This window comes from Littorina saxatilis, linkage group LG11 (assembly GCF_037325665.1).
Source record: "Littorina saxatilis isolate snail1 linkage group LG11, US_GU_Lsax_2.0, whole genome shotgun sequence".
Taxonomy (NCBI): domain Eukaryota; kingdom Metazoa; phylum Mollusca; class Gastropoda; order Littorinimorpha; family Littorinidae; genus Littorina; species Littorina saxatilis.
The window spans coordinates 33,326,851-33,341,667 of NC_090255.1; the positions used below are offsets into that span (position 1 = coordinate 33,326,851).

Consider the following 14,817-nt stretch of genomic DNA (forward strand, 5'->3'; position numbering starts at 1 on the left):
ACTTTGTTCCTGCTAGCCTTCCATTGGGGGGAATTGACCCGAATATCCCAGCGATGGGACAAAAAAGTAATGAAATAAGAATCAAAACATCTAATAGATCCCTTGACTTAATTTGGAGATGACAAGAAAATATCGGGCGTATTTACGTGATTTGTAAATCGCGGGGCGATTGTTTTACATTTTTACGAATCACGGGTTAACACGCTCGCATATTACGTCTTCTATGCTATTCCTTCTGATTCTTTCTTTATTTGGTGTTTAACGTCGTTTTCAACCACGAAGGTTATATCGCGACGGGATTCCTTCTGATGCAGGTGTCGATCGCATTTACGATCAAAAACAGGAGTTTTTGCGTCAATTACTAAGGGCATTATGCCAAAAAGCGCTGTATGTCAGCAAGGACTTGTTAGTTTGCTTTGAAACTTTCCGAATATTTTGCCTACATACTACATGTAAGCTACTACGGGTAGTACATAGACAAATTGAACGAAATGACATAGGAATTAATGCCTTAATTTGGGTGCGTAATTTGTCGCAATAATTTGTTGCCGAAGGATTTTAATAGATATGCGCGGAGCGGAATGTATATGGCCTTTCTGATTCCTTATTGAAAACATTTAATAGATCCCTTGACTTTGGAGATGACAAGAAAATATCCGGCGCATTTACGTGATTTGTAAATCGCGGGGCGATTGTTTTACATTTTTACAAATCACGGATTCACACGCTCGCATATTTTGTGTTCTATGCTATTCCTTCTGATGCAGGTGTCGATCGTATGTGCGGTCAAAAACGGGAGTTTTTTGCGTTAATTACGAGGGGCATTATGCGAAAAAGCGCTGTATGTCAGCAAGGACTTGTTAGTTTGCTTTGAAACTTTCCGACTATTTTGACTACATACTACATGTACTACGGGTAGTAGCATAGACAAATTGAACAAAATGACATGGGAATTAATGCCTTAATTCGGGTGCGTAATTTGTCGCAATACTTTGTTGGTGAAGTTTGTTTAATTCAACTGGTAAAAGTAGCACAAATGGTAAACATTATTCAGTGTGTGTTATTCATGTGTTATTTTTGTAAAAGAGTAATTCATTCAGTGTTCACAACAGGTGTTTTAAAAATGTGTTTAAAAGTGGAATGTTTACAGTATATACAACAACTTATTCGGAACGATAACCTCGATAAGATCAAACGAATTATGTATTGTTTGCTTGTCATGTGGGTAATCCTTACACGTAACAAACAACAAACAAACCACAAGGTAGTCCACATCGTATGGCCCAGAGAGGTAATAAAAGCTCGGAAAAAATCAGACACTCAGCGAGCTACTTCTGTTCTCCGACAGGGCCTATTTCTCCCACATGAAAGTTAGCTGCAACAGAGTCGCGCTACCCCAAAGTCAAGGAATATATTAGATTTTTCTCTCTCATTACTTTATTGTCCCATACCAAGGTAGTCCACATCTTATGGCCCAGAGAGGTAATAAAATCTCGGGAAAAAAATCAGACAGTCAGCGAGCTACTTCTGTTCCCTGACATATGGCCCATCATGGCCTATTGCCTATTTTCGCGGATAGGTGTGATATTGTGAGAGACGGACTGAATGACACTTGACTTAAAGTGTGAAGCGACTAGAACACCAAAAGCGTTTCTGCTTCAAGACAGGCCTTCGCACTTAGGCTGTGTCTGTGACGAGCTGGAAACATAAGTTAAATCAAAGCGTGAAATGTGTTCGATGTATTTTTGATTTCTTCAACATTAATTTTGTTTAAATTGCAGTTTCGGTATAAGCGTGGTCCCTCTTATATACTGATAATGGTAATAGTAATCATAAACAAGTCGCGTAAGGCGAAAATACAATATTTAGTCAAGTAGCTGTCGAACTCACAGAATGAAACTAAACGCAATGCCATTTTTCAGCAAGACCGTATACTCGTAGCATCGTCAGTCCACCGCTCATGGCAAAGGCAGTGAAATTGACAAGAAGAGCGGGGTAGTAGTTGCGCTAAGAAGGATAGCACGCTTTTCTGTACCTCTCTTTGTTTCAACTTTCTGAGCGTGTTTTTAATCCAAACATATCATATCTATATGTTTTTGGAATCAGGAACCGACAAGGAATAAGATGAAAGTATTTTTAAATTGATTTGGACAATTTAATTTTGATAATAATTTTTATATATTTATTTTTCAGAGCTTGTTTTTAATCCGAATATAACATATTTATATGTTTTTGGAATCAGCAAATGATGTAAAAATAAGATGAACGTTAATTTGGATCGTTTTATACATTTTTATTTTTTTTTACAATTTTCCGATTTTTAATGACCAAAGTCATTAATTAATTTTTAAGCCACCAAGCTGAAATGCAATACCGAAGTTCGGGCTTCGTCGAAGATTACTTGACCAAAATGTCAACCAATTTGGTTGAAAAATGAGGGCGTAACAGTGCCGCCTCAACTTTCACAAAAAGCCGGATATGACGTCATCAAAGACATTTATCAAAAAAATGAAAAAAACGTTCGGGGATTTCATACCCAGGAACTCTCATGTCAAATTTCATAAAGATCGGTCCAGTAGTTTAGTCTGAATCGCTCTACACACACACACACATGCACACACGCACATACACCACGACCCTCGTTTCGATTCCCCCTCGATGTTAAAATATTTAGTCAAAACTTGACTAAATATAAAAAGATAAAACAATAATAAAGTTTTTTTTATGTATTGCAAATCCTGACATGGTTCTGGGCGTTTCACAAAATTAATGTGTTAACAAAATTACAAAGCAATGTACATAATGAACATTTTAAAACAAAACCATTTTCTCCCTATAAAAATCAACTAGTACTGTGGCATCAGCATTAACAGGGAAAACAAATCTGAAAATTATTAAAAGCACAATCACCTACAAGATGCACATTATAATACATTATTTATCCAGAATCTATCATAATATTGATTGTTTGTTATTATGTGTTTGCGGCTGCCAGTTTCGGTCAAACTAACGTTCACAACCTGTCTTTCACAACCTTTAAACTCATGTTTGTTTTGAATTTATTTTTTTTAATGACATTGTACTATCTCTACATCACCAATAAATAAAATTCATACACTACCATCTCGTTATACCGACTGCTAAACGTACCAGGCGGGCGGGACGGCTCTGAGTTAGCCGAATGCAATCACGTTGTCTTCTGCGCTTGAGCGCACCCCATACACACCTCTTGACATACTCTTGAAAGCGATAAGACACCACCCGAGTAGCCAACGGCGGCTTTCTTTAATTGCGATAACAACTCGTTTCAAACTGTCGTTAAAGACAGGTCCAACTACACTTACTTGTAAGATGTTACATTATGGAGGTCAAAATGGCCAATTTTCTGTAGTTTTCGGGGGAGAAATCTATCCTGTTACTGTATTAAAAAAGAAGCTTAAATTTGTCAGCACATTATTTTATTTTAGTACCAGTTCAGTGCCTCATATGGCTTTTTGACCAATCAGGACGGATTCTAGGTGACCCTCTAAATGTTATAACGTTCAAGCAGGGACCCTTTTTGTTTATCAAGCAAAACATTGACAAGACAAAGTACAAATTTAAATCAACAATACCAACGTGATTTATTCTAAAGAATGACACTTCAAATGCTGCGAGATAATACTCTCTTTATCTAAAAAAAAAAGTACAGAAAAGCTAGTTTTGTCGGTGGGTGCTTCACGGAATAGCAAAGCACCGCCCATCCTCTGAGTGTGCAATGCCGACCCGCTCACTTGGAATCTAAATGATCAAAGTTCGAAAAAATCTAGTGAAATTGCGTCACTCGCTTTACGTCAAATGTATCTTTACAGCATTTCCCATCGTCTGGAGTCGGTTCTAAATATCTCTCTCTCTCTCTCTCTCTCTCTCTCTCTCTCTCTCTCTCTCTCTCTCTCTCTCTCTCTCTCTCTCTCTCTCTCTCTCTCTCTCCCCCTCTCTCTCTCTCCCTCTCTCTCCCCCTCTCTCTTTTTCTCTCTCTCCCCTCTCTCTCACTATTCTCTTTCTTTCTCTCTTTCTATCATCATCATCATCATCATCATCATCATCATCATCATCATCATCATCATCATTTTTCTTTTCTTTTCTTGCTCCTCTTACAGTATCACGGTAAATGTTCCCAAATAGATCCTAGTTACCTCAGAGGACGTTAATCCCCAAAGTCAGCCAGTCAGTCAGTCAGTCATTAAAGGCAAAAGCGAGGTAACGCACAACTGGGTCCGACCAGTAAAGCCGTCGCTGCCTGTGTGACAACCACCATAAAAATCTACCACAGCGGGAAACTTTCAAGTTAAGTATTTTCAACCATCATGTGCCCGCATTCAACTTTACAATCAAAGGATGTCTGTTGAGATAATCGAATGGATCAAAACTTTGAAACCTGCGCGCATATTCTAAGCCGACTAACACATAATTGTTAAGGACATCATAAAATGGTTCTCGGTGAAAACTTGACCGAGGGCCATTTTACGACGTCCTTGACTCGAGTGTGTGACGTATACTCTTATGCTCTGCTTCTTGGGCAAGGTAAAGAACACCGAAAATATTTCAATGCCGTTCTCGAGCTACGCTGACTTTTACAAAGGGTACAGCTGACACGGCTTACGTAATCTGGTTTCCTGGTCATTTGTGTGAAAAATCTGTCCGACAAAGAAGAAGAAGAAGAAGTGCGCGCAGAGAGAGAGAGAGAGAGAGAGAGAGAGAGAGACAGAAGAGACAGAGAGACAGACAGACAGACAGACAGACAGACAGACAGACAGACAGACTTTCCGCACTCGTTAAAATGTCAGTCGATACTGGAATGAATGTTGAAACATTGTAAACCTAAAAAAAAAATTTTTAAAAAAAATTAAAATTAAACATTCATACGAGTTACTATCTGTGACAAGAACGCATAAGAAGTATAGCAACTAAATATTAATCCGCTTACCCATTGCTCCTCTTCGCACCTCGGCCTGTGAGTCGTCCTTTTCCTGAGTACTTGCACACAAGTTTTGCGTATGCATACTTCAGTTCGTCTGGAAAGGGCTGTTTTGAATTCTTGTTCGCAAGTTGAACAGCACGACTGTATTTGACCACGTACACCAAATCGTTCTTTCTGGAAAAGTCTGCCAGCCGTTCAGTAAGATCATTCCAACTTCTGAATGTTTTCCCCAACTGTCATTTGTGCCATTTCTCAGCGATTGATCAACGGTGTGGTTATTATGGATGTAGTAAGTGTCGAATTGTGAGAATGCACAGTTCTGTCCGCCAAGTGGTTTTAAACACTGCGCGTATTTGCACCAAGTAATAACGTGTCACATCAAAATAGTTCTTTACCTGTCAGATAGTTTAGCGCCAAAAACATGAACCAATGATAGCCCATGGATTAGTAAGTCATATGATGTTGGGGCGGGGCCAATGAACTAATGTCAACACAGTAAGTATCAACCAATGTTTGGCTCCGCCCCCACATCACGTGGACTGGGTGGCCGAGTGGTAACGCACTTGCGCTCGGAAGCGAGAGGTTGCGAGTTCGACCCTGGGTCAGGGCGTTAGCAATTTTCTCCCCCCTTTCCTAACCTAGGTGGTGGGTTCAAGTGCTAGTCTTTCGGATGAGACGAAAAACCGAGGTCCCTTCGTGTACACTACATTGGGGTGTGCACGTTAAAGATCCCACGATTGACAAAAGGGTCTTTCCTGGCAAAATTGTATAGGCATAGATAAAACAATGTCCACCAAAATACCCGTGTGACTTGGAATAATAGGCCGTGAAAAGTAGGATATGCGCCGAAATGGCTGCGATCTGCTGGTCGATGTGAATGCATGATGTATTGTGTAAAAAATTCCATCTCACACGGCATAAATAGATTCCTGCGCCTTGAGTCCGAGTCTGGAGATACGCGCGCGATAGAAGACTTCATATATATAATCACGTGACCCATAAACCCATCGCCTGTAATTAGATCATACTATTACCGCTTCAGTTCTGAGACATCCTGCTTGCTGGCGCGCGCGCAGAGAAAAAAATTCCCTCTTTATCTTCGCTTCTGATGCTCATCCTATTGTTGTTGGCACTCGGGTTTGTTTGTTTGTTTGCTTAACGCCCAGCCGACCACGAAGGGCCATATCAGGGCGGTGCTGCTTTTGACATATAACGTGCGCCACACACAAGACAGAAGTCGCAGCACAGGCTTCATGTCTCACCCAGTCACATTATTCTGACACCTGACCAACCAGTCCTAGCACTAACCCCATAATGCCAGACGCCAGGCGGAGCAGCCACTAGATTGCCAATTTTAAAGTCTTAGGTATGACCCGGCCGGGGTTCGAACCCACGACCTCCCGATCACGGGGCGGACGCCTTACCACGAGGATTGGAACTCGGGTAACAGGGAGCGAAGGGCAGTGCCCCACCTAGTGATCGAGTGCCACAACCCAGACTTTTCCCTTAATATATACATAGGTTTTAAACATCGAACGCAGAAGAAGAAGAATACATAGGTTTTAAACTCCTGCTTCCGGATTATACAAAACACATTAAAACATGTATTAAACAATGGCGACTGCACGTGAGAGGGAACAATAAAGAGACCAAAAAGCATTGTCATCATTTTCACGAGTTTTCATTCACAAGCACCTGGGAAATAAATCTCATGTTCCCCGGGGAATAAATCCCCGGTTACCATAGTTGCAGGAAGCCCTATTACATGGATAATCAAAAGCAAACCCAATAGAAACGCTCGAGGATTCTTCGGCTCTTTTCATTGGCGTTTCCCCAGACCTAAACAGACGACACTGCTTCGCCAAGTTCCAAATACGAACTGGCAAATGTAAACAAAAAACAAAACTACCTCATCAAAGGTCATACATTTATGCTTTATCGCAAACAAATGAAACCTATCGATATGTTTTATCTTCTCACAATGTCATGGAGTGCGTGTATCTCTTTGGAGAAACACGAACGTCAAGTTTTAAGTCAAACCAATTGACCCCTGACACACACATTTTGACCCGTGCACAAGACGTTGTATCGATAAACTAAGCGCAAATAAAAAAAATCATAATAAAAAAGCAAAGAACATAGCAACAAGAAATGAAGACATCTGACAAAGCCGAGCAAGCAGAATGACAAGTCTAATGAAAAACAGAGAGGCAATGAGAAACAAGATCGCGATTATCTTTCCTTCGCGGCACGACGCAAATCGTTTGTGTCCTTTGACCCAATTCGTGCAGTGCTGCACGATGCAAATCTTCTGTGACCTTTGACTCAACGTAGCTTCAATATTCGATTACTAATATTTACCACTGAAAACCGAGGGGTGGAATACCGAGAGGGGCAGGGTGGTAGGGCGATGGTGAAATGTAATGAAGAGACACGTGTAGCAATAAGAGAAAACCGATTCTGCAATAACACAAACACGAACAAAAAACCCAACACTGACCTATATGAATATTTAATCAATAATATGATCGTCTGCGTTGCAGGTGTGCAACTGAGTGAAGGGTTGGGGGGGGGGGGGGTAACTTGATCATTAATTTGTGTGTGTCAGTGTTTGTGTTCATGGACTGATTGTGAGGGAGGGGGAGGGTGGGGTGGGGTGTGTTTCAGGTTTTGGTGTGGGTATGAAACGAGCAAAACAATACCCACACCACAAAATCTTGGAGGCAAAAAACACTCGCCGTCGCATCATTTTGTCCGCACAATATTATATGCACCAACAACCGGAAAGAAAGGTGACAATGGAAAAAGACTCATCTTTGCTTCCTGCGATTCCTTGCCCCCGACTCGAACGTCGCACGATAATCCACATAACAGATCTGTTGTGAGATGGTCAACGCTGACTGTGCAAGCAAATCACCTCGTTTGAAATACGACAATCCCATCGCTCGAATGCAACATGTGGGCACTATCGTCTCAAAGGCGCTTACTGTTGGTTTCACACACCACTCTGTAGTCGGAACCTACAGAACTTCGAATCCTCAAACCTGACATACTTGTCTCAACATTATAAACTCAAATCACACACAGTAAGTTGCTTTCGCACGCCAGCTTTGAACAACGTCCTGGGGCCCCGAACATGCATTATAATAACAGAACTCGCGTGTCAAACCATGGCTCCCTGTGTTGATTTTTCACTTAATGTTGAACCACCAAAATGATGACAAAAACGATGTTTGATGGTTTGTTGCCAGACTAGCTTTTTTGTCGGTCCTCGGGGGGCATATCGACTTTTGTTTCATATTTATTGACCGCGGCCTTCGGCCTTGGTCAATAAATATGAAACAAAAGACGATATCCTCCCCCTCGGACGACAAAAAAGTTGGTCTGTCAACAACCCATCAAACATCTTATAATGTACTCACGTTAAAATGACGAACACGGAACGAATAACAGCGACGTTTCGACCTAAGGGTCTTCTTCAGGCACAAAAACACAAAAATACACACACAAAAAAGAAGAAGAAAGACGATAGAACAAATGAAGAGAAGAATAACTGACAAAACAACTGCACTGCACAAACCAACAAATGACAAAGACACAACACTTCGAATTAACCTAAAATAAATCTCATAACAAAATAATTGTAATCATTTTTTTTTTTACAGGAATGTATATGTTTCTGTGTTTGTTTTTGTTTTAATACAAAAAAAACCGTGATCAAATAATCAGAACTCTTTCAAAATATTCTGAATAAAATATATTAAATGCAATAACTTTTGGTTTTTTTTAATTCAAATAAATGTTTTAGTTTAACTGCATTTGAATAGAAACTGAATTCTGATGAAAGCAGTTACTGTAAAGTCATTTGAAGTCACATGATAAAAATCACATGGTTTAGTTGAGCAGACCAAAAAGTGCAGAGCTAAAATATGTGTATGAATCTGTGTGAAAATCCAGTCCGTTTGTCCACAGGGATGCTAGGAAGCAGTCAAATGGGGTCGCTCAATCTGCTCAAATCCAGTCAAATGGGGTCGCACGGGCCGACAAATGGGGACGTCCCCGTTTGTCGGAAGCGTCCCCATTTGACTGCTCTCCAGTGACAATCGTCCCCATTTGTCGGTAAAACCACCTACACACACACACACACACACACACTCACACACACACACACACACACACACTCACACACACACACACATTCTCTCTCTCTCTCTCTCTCTCTCTCTCTCTCTCTCTCTCTCACTCACTCATTCTCTCTTCCTTTCTCTCCCTCTCCCACTCTAAATTACATTTCCCGAACAAGTCATTTTACTGGACCGCAAGACCTGAATAACTACTTATTGCAAAGTTCGATTGACTTTGCAACAAAACTGTTCTTAGCTCTAACAGTTGCTTGTAGTTGCTGTTCCTGTATTCCTCTACTCGAGTGAATAGACCTATAGAATAGACATCGTCTAATATTAATTCTACTGATGCGGCTGAAAGTGTGAACTTATGCTATCAGCCTCCGAATACCAACATCATCATAAACAACAAACATAGTATTACAGTCAGGTTCCAATGTATAAGAACTATATAAAAGCTAGTTACACTGACATTACCAAAGTTTGGGTCTGCATCCATCATCAGCTTGAGGGTAGCAGGTATACCTCCAACACTGGGGTCATCCCAGAAAGCTGTCAGCTACACAATCCGCACACAAATATTCAACAATCAATTAATCTACACAAACAACTCACAAATATTCAACAATCAATTAATCTACACAAACAACACACACATATTCAACAATCAATTAATCTACACAAACAACTCACAAATATTCAACAATCAATTAATCTACACAAACAACACACAAATATTCAACAATCAATTAATCTACACAAACAACACACAAATATTCAACAATCAATATAATCTACACAAAAAACACACACATATTCAACAATCAATTAATCTACACAAACAACACACAAATATTCAACAATCAATATAATCTACACAAACAACACACAAATATTCAACAATCAATTAATCTACACAAACAACACACACATATTCAACAATCAATTAATCTACACAAACAACACACATATTCAACAATCAATATAATCTACACAAACAACACACAAATATTCAACAATCAATTAATCTACACAAACAACACACAGATATTCAACAATCAATGAATCTGCGTATGTATGTTAATTTCAGGAAATGTCTGTGAATGACACATCTTAATAAAAAGTCGCGTAAGGCGAAAATACAATATTTAGTCAAGTAGCTGTCGAACTCACAGAATGAAACTGAACGCAATGCCATTTTTCAGCAAGACCGTATACTCGTAGCATCGTCAGTCCACGTACCGCTCATGGCAAAGGCAGTGAAATTGACAAGAAGAGCGGGGTAGTAGTTGCGCTAAGAAGGATAGCACGCTTTTCTGTACCTCTCTTTGTTTTAACTTTCTGAGCGTGTTTTTAATCCAAACATATCATATCTATATGTTTTTGGAATCAGGAACCGACAAGGAATAAGATGAAAGTGTTTTTAAATTGATTTCGACAATTTAATTTTGATAATAATTTTTATATATTTAATTTTCAGAGCTTGTTTTTAATCCGAATATAACATATTTATATGTTTTTGGAATCAGCAAATAATGGAGAATAAGATAAACGTAAATTTGGATCGTTTTATAAATTTTTATTTTTTTTTACAATTTTCAGATTTTTAATGACCAAAGTCATTAATTAATTTTTAAGCCACCAAGCTGAAATGCAATACCGAAGTCCGGGCTTCGTCGAAGATTACTTGACCAAAATTTCAACCAATTTGGTTGAAAAATGAGGGCGTGACAGTGCCGCCTCAACTTTCACGAAAAGCCGGATATGACGTCATCAAAGACATTTATCAAAAAAATGAAAAAAACGTTCGGGGATTTCATACCCAGGAACTCTCATGTCAAATTTCATAAAGATCGGTCTAGTAGTTTAGTCTGAATCGCTCTACACACACACACACACACACACACACACACACACACACGCACGCACATACACCACGACCCTCGTTTCGATTCCCCCTCGATGTTAAAATATTTAGTCAAAACTTGACTAAATATAAAAACCAATCAACGAACTCCGAAAATATAACTTTGTCGGGTTTGTAGGGGTTGTAAAAGAGTGAATGCCCTTGCTTTTTTCTCGGACACACATTGGAAGGGCCAATCACTAGCGAGGGGTGTGTCGGACACACATTGGAGGGGCCAATCACCAGCGAGGGGTGTGTCGGACACACATTGGAGGGGCCAATCATTAGCGAGGGGTGTGTCGGACACACATTGGAAGGGCCAATCACTAGCGAGGGGTGTGTCGGACACACATTGGAGGGGCCAATCACTAGCGAGGGGTGTGTCGGAAACACGGGGACAGGAGCACGCGTGAAGTTATTCGTCAGAGGAAAAGCAAGTAAAGGTGCTGTCCTGCTCACTTTAGCCAAATTATTAACATTTTGCAAAAGAGTAGCTATCCCTTCCCCTGGAAATTGGACACATACCAATAAATTTCGGATGAGACGAAAAACCGAGGTCCCTTCGTGTACACTACATTGGGGTGTGCACGTTAAAGATCCCACGATTGACAAAAGGGTCTTTCCTGGCAAAAATGTATAGGCATAGATAAAAATGTCCACCAAAATACCCGTGTGACTTGGAATAATAGGCCGTGAAAAGTAGGATATGCGCCGATAATGGCTGCGATCTGCTGGCCGATGTGAATGCGTGATGTATTGTGTAAAAAAATTCCATCTCACACGGCATAAATAAATCCCTGCGCGATATAAATTGCATAAAATAAAAAATAAAAAATCCCTGCGCTTAGAACTGTACCCACGGAATACGCGCGATATAAGCCTCATATTGATTGATTGATAAATTAACACCTGGCTGACTGCGGCGCCCGGTTTCTGTGCAGATTGGATTTTTTGATGTATTGATTTCATAAAAACCAGTAGATTTTTGGTATGTGTCAAAGTGAAGCCAGTAGATTTTTGGTATGTGTCAAAGTGAAGCCAGTAGATTTTTGGTATGTGTCAAAGTGGAGACATGGTCTTTGCCTGGGGATTATAATAATTGTAATTACCTGTGTGAGTGTGGCATCGTACATCCTGCTGGCTTCATTGCTAGGTGTTGACAAGGGCACGTTAAGGTCTCTCCACTCCTGCAAATCAAAGGATAATTAAAGACAAAGATAAGGATAACATTTCATTTAGTCCTGTGAGCTTACCCTCATGAAAAGCCAGGCAGCTTTCTCACTGGGGAAAGTGAGCTGCCATACTGAACGGCGCTACCCAATTTTTCTCTCTCTTTTTCCTGCCTGCGTGTACGTATTCGTGTTTCCAAGCCCTGAGATTTTCGCTGTGAACTTGGGGTCTTTATCATGCGCATGCGTGCACACGGGGGTGTGCGGACACCGAAGAGAGTCTGCACAAAGTTGACTCTGGGAAATAAATCCCTTGCCGAAAGTGGGGATTGAACTCACGCTGATAGCGGCGACAACTGGTTTTGTAGCAAGCGCCGCTACTGGCTAAGCGATGTTCCCGCATATAAATGTACAATATTCTTAATGAACTTTGTGGAACCGTCATGTTAAGCCCCCAGCTCTGTAAATATACCTCCATTTTTTAGATATGCTGATATAGGTTTCCACCTGCCAAAAAGGCAACATTTTATGACAAGACAGCTGAATCGGTCTTCTTTTTTTTTCTTTTTCTTTTTTCTTTTTTTTACTTTTTTTTTATACTGTGGAACCTCTCTGTAAAGACCCCCATTTTAAGACTTCCTCTCGTTTAAACCCTTTTAAACTTTTCAAGACATTCTGTTCATAAGGCCACAAACAAACAAAAATAGTCTGTTTACGGTATCCCGACCGACCCTATTTTTTCGCGCGACCCTAGACTTTTTGGGGGCATTTCGGGGAAAGAAAAAAAAAAGAAAAAGTCTTTGTTTTTTGGCAAAATAACTTAAAAATATGTTTTTTGGAGAAAAAAAATCCCCCGCTCTACCGACCCTATTTTTTGTGTGCCTATGTTACCGTAAACAGACTTTTTTTTTTTTTTGGGTTTTTTTTTTGGGGGGGGGGGGGCTAAAGTCTGCTATTGTACCTCCATTTTAAGACTCTCTCCCTTAAGACCTGATTGTATGAGATTTGTGGGGTCTTAAAAGGGCTGTTCCACTGTACATTCGCTCGGGTCTGTCAACTTTTTTTTAGCTGCCTCTAAGTCTACATAACCCAAAACAAATCATAACATTAAAAAACCCTGCATATATCAATAATTAATATCATGTCAAAACGACTTGTACACATTTCTGGTTAATCAACATCAACGATCTTTGTCCAACCGTGTTGGAAGTGCAATTACCTAGAGTGCAAAATGCATCAAGTACATGCATTCGGGTACCTGTGCACTCTTGTCTCGACCGAGCGGTTATTAGCCTCACATAAACTTTAAACTTGTTGCGTCTGTGCCAATGATGTGGAGCGATTGTGCCTGAAAGACATTGCGTTCAAAACTGACACGCGCACCAGACGAACAGACGAACAAAATAAAAACTCAACAAGAATGAAATAATTAGAGTTCCAAATTGGATTCAGTTCGAGAAAAACTATTAACTCGCCTGGCACCAAAGTTTTACTAAGGAATAGAGGAAAAGGTCCACCTGGCTGCACAAACATTGCGGTCAGGTTACGGTGACCTTCTTTCTCAGCTCAGCGCACGGGTTATGTATATTGTATTACCTCTTGCACTTTTAGAAGGCATTTACAGAAGAGACAGAAAAAATACGAAAAAATGTATGTACGTACACTACGCTTTTCTCCACAATGCCCCCTCCTAAAAAATATCAGTTTGTGCAAAATCGTCAACGATAAGATAATTACACCTAGTGGTACCAAAGTGTTACTAAGGAATAGAGGAAAACTACCTCCTGGCTTCACAAACTTGAAGTTGTCAGGTTAATTAAGGTGACTTCTTTTTGAGCTCAGCGCACGGGCTATGTGCACTGTATTACCTCTTGTACATTTAGAAGGCATTTACAGAAGAAACAAAAGAAATACGAACAAAAATGTATGCACACTACGCTTTTCTCCACAATCGTATACAATGTAGCAACAATGCGAAACATTTCAACATCACAAACAAAACAAAGATGCACAAACCTCCACTGTTCTCCAGTGACAATGCTGAGACACCATGCTGAGTTCGAGTCAATGCCTGCTGCGCTCTCCAAAAGTCAGCACCAGATTGGTTCGAAAAGGTTTTCTGTTCAGACTAGACTGCAAATTCACACCGGCTACCCGGGGAACGTCGCCAACAGCGCAGCGCCTTCTGTGACGTCATCAGGAAACGTGGGTATCCTCAGAAAATCATCCAAAAAGCACTAGCAAGACTTGTTCATGAATAGTTTATTGTATGCATTGGCAACTCCTTGTCAGATGACATTTTTAAAATATCCACACATAGTTTATTCATGAGAAAATACCAATAACGCTGCTTTCATTGTAATCTGAAATGTGTGAATGTGATGATATCAAAGGTTTGCAGCAAATACTAACGTATTACTATTTTTTTTTTTAATTTCAAACATAAATTTACCCCCAATTTTAGGCTGTTTTGTCCCACTTTTTGTTGGTGTGATCAGAAAAGCTTACATTTGATACTACAATAGTGGTTTTCTTTTTATTTGAAGTAATGTAACATGTTGAATAAAGTTGCTTCTACGTTATGGAACACTCTTTTGTTTAAAAAAAAGTATCTGTTAAAGTTATGAAATTAACACTTGAAAATATACAGTTTCTTGT

At 40.0% G+C, this 14,817-nt stretch overlaps 1 protein-coding gene across 1 annotated transcript in view; it reads right to left on the minus strand.

The window, feature by feature from the left end:
* LOC138980290 (tetratricopeptide repeat protein 38-like) overlaps nucleotides 1-14,340 on the minus strand; it is a 203,106-nt gene extending 188,766 nt beyond the window's left edge. Inside the window, exons 1-3 of the mRNA XM_070353155.1 lie at nucleotides 14,176-14,340; nucleotides 12,100-12,177; nucleotides 9,562-9,643 (exon numbers count right to left, since the gene is read on the minus strand). Coding sequence (XP_070209256.1) covers nucleotides 9,562-9,643; nucleotides 12,100-12,177; nucleotides 14,176-14,211 — 196 coding nt within the window. The 5' untranslated portion in view covers nucleotides 14,212-14,340. The remainder of the gene's footprint in view (nucleotides 1-9,561; nucleotides 9,644-12,099; nucleotides 12,178-14,175) is intronic.
* Between the last annotated feature and the right edge of the window lie 477 nt (nucleotides 14,341-14,817).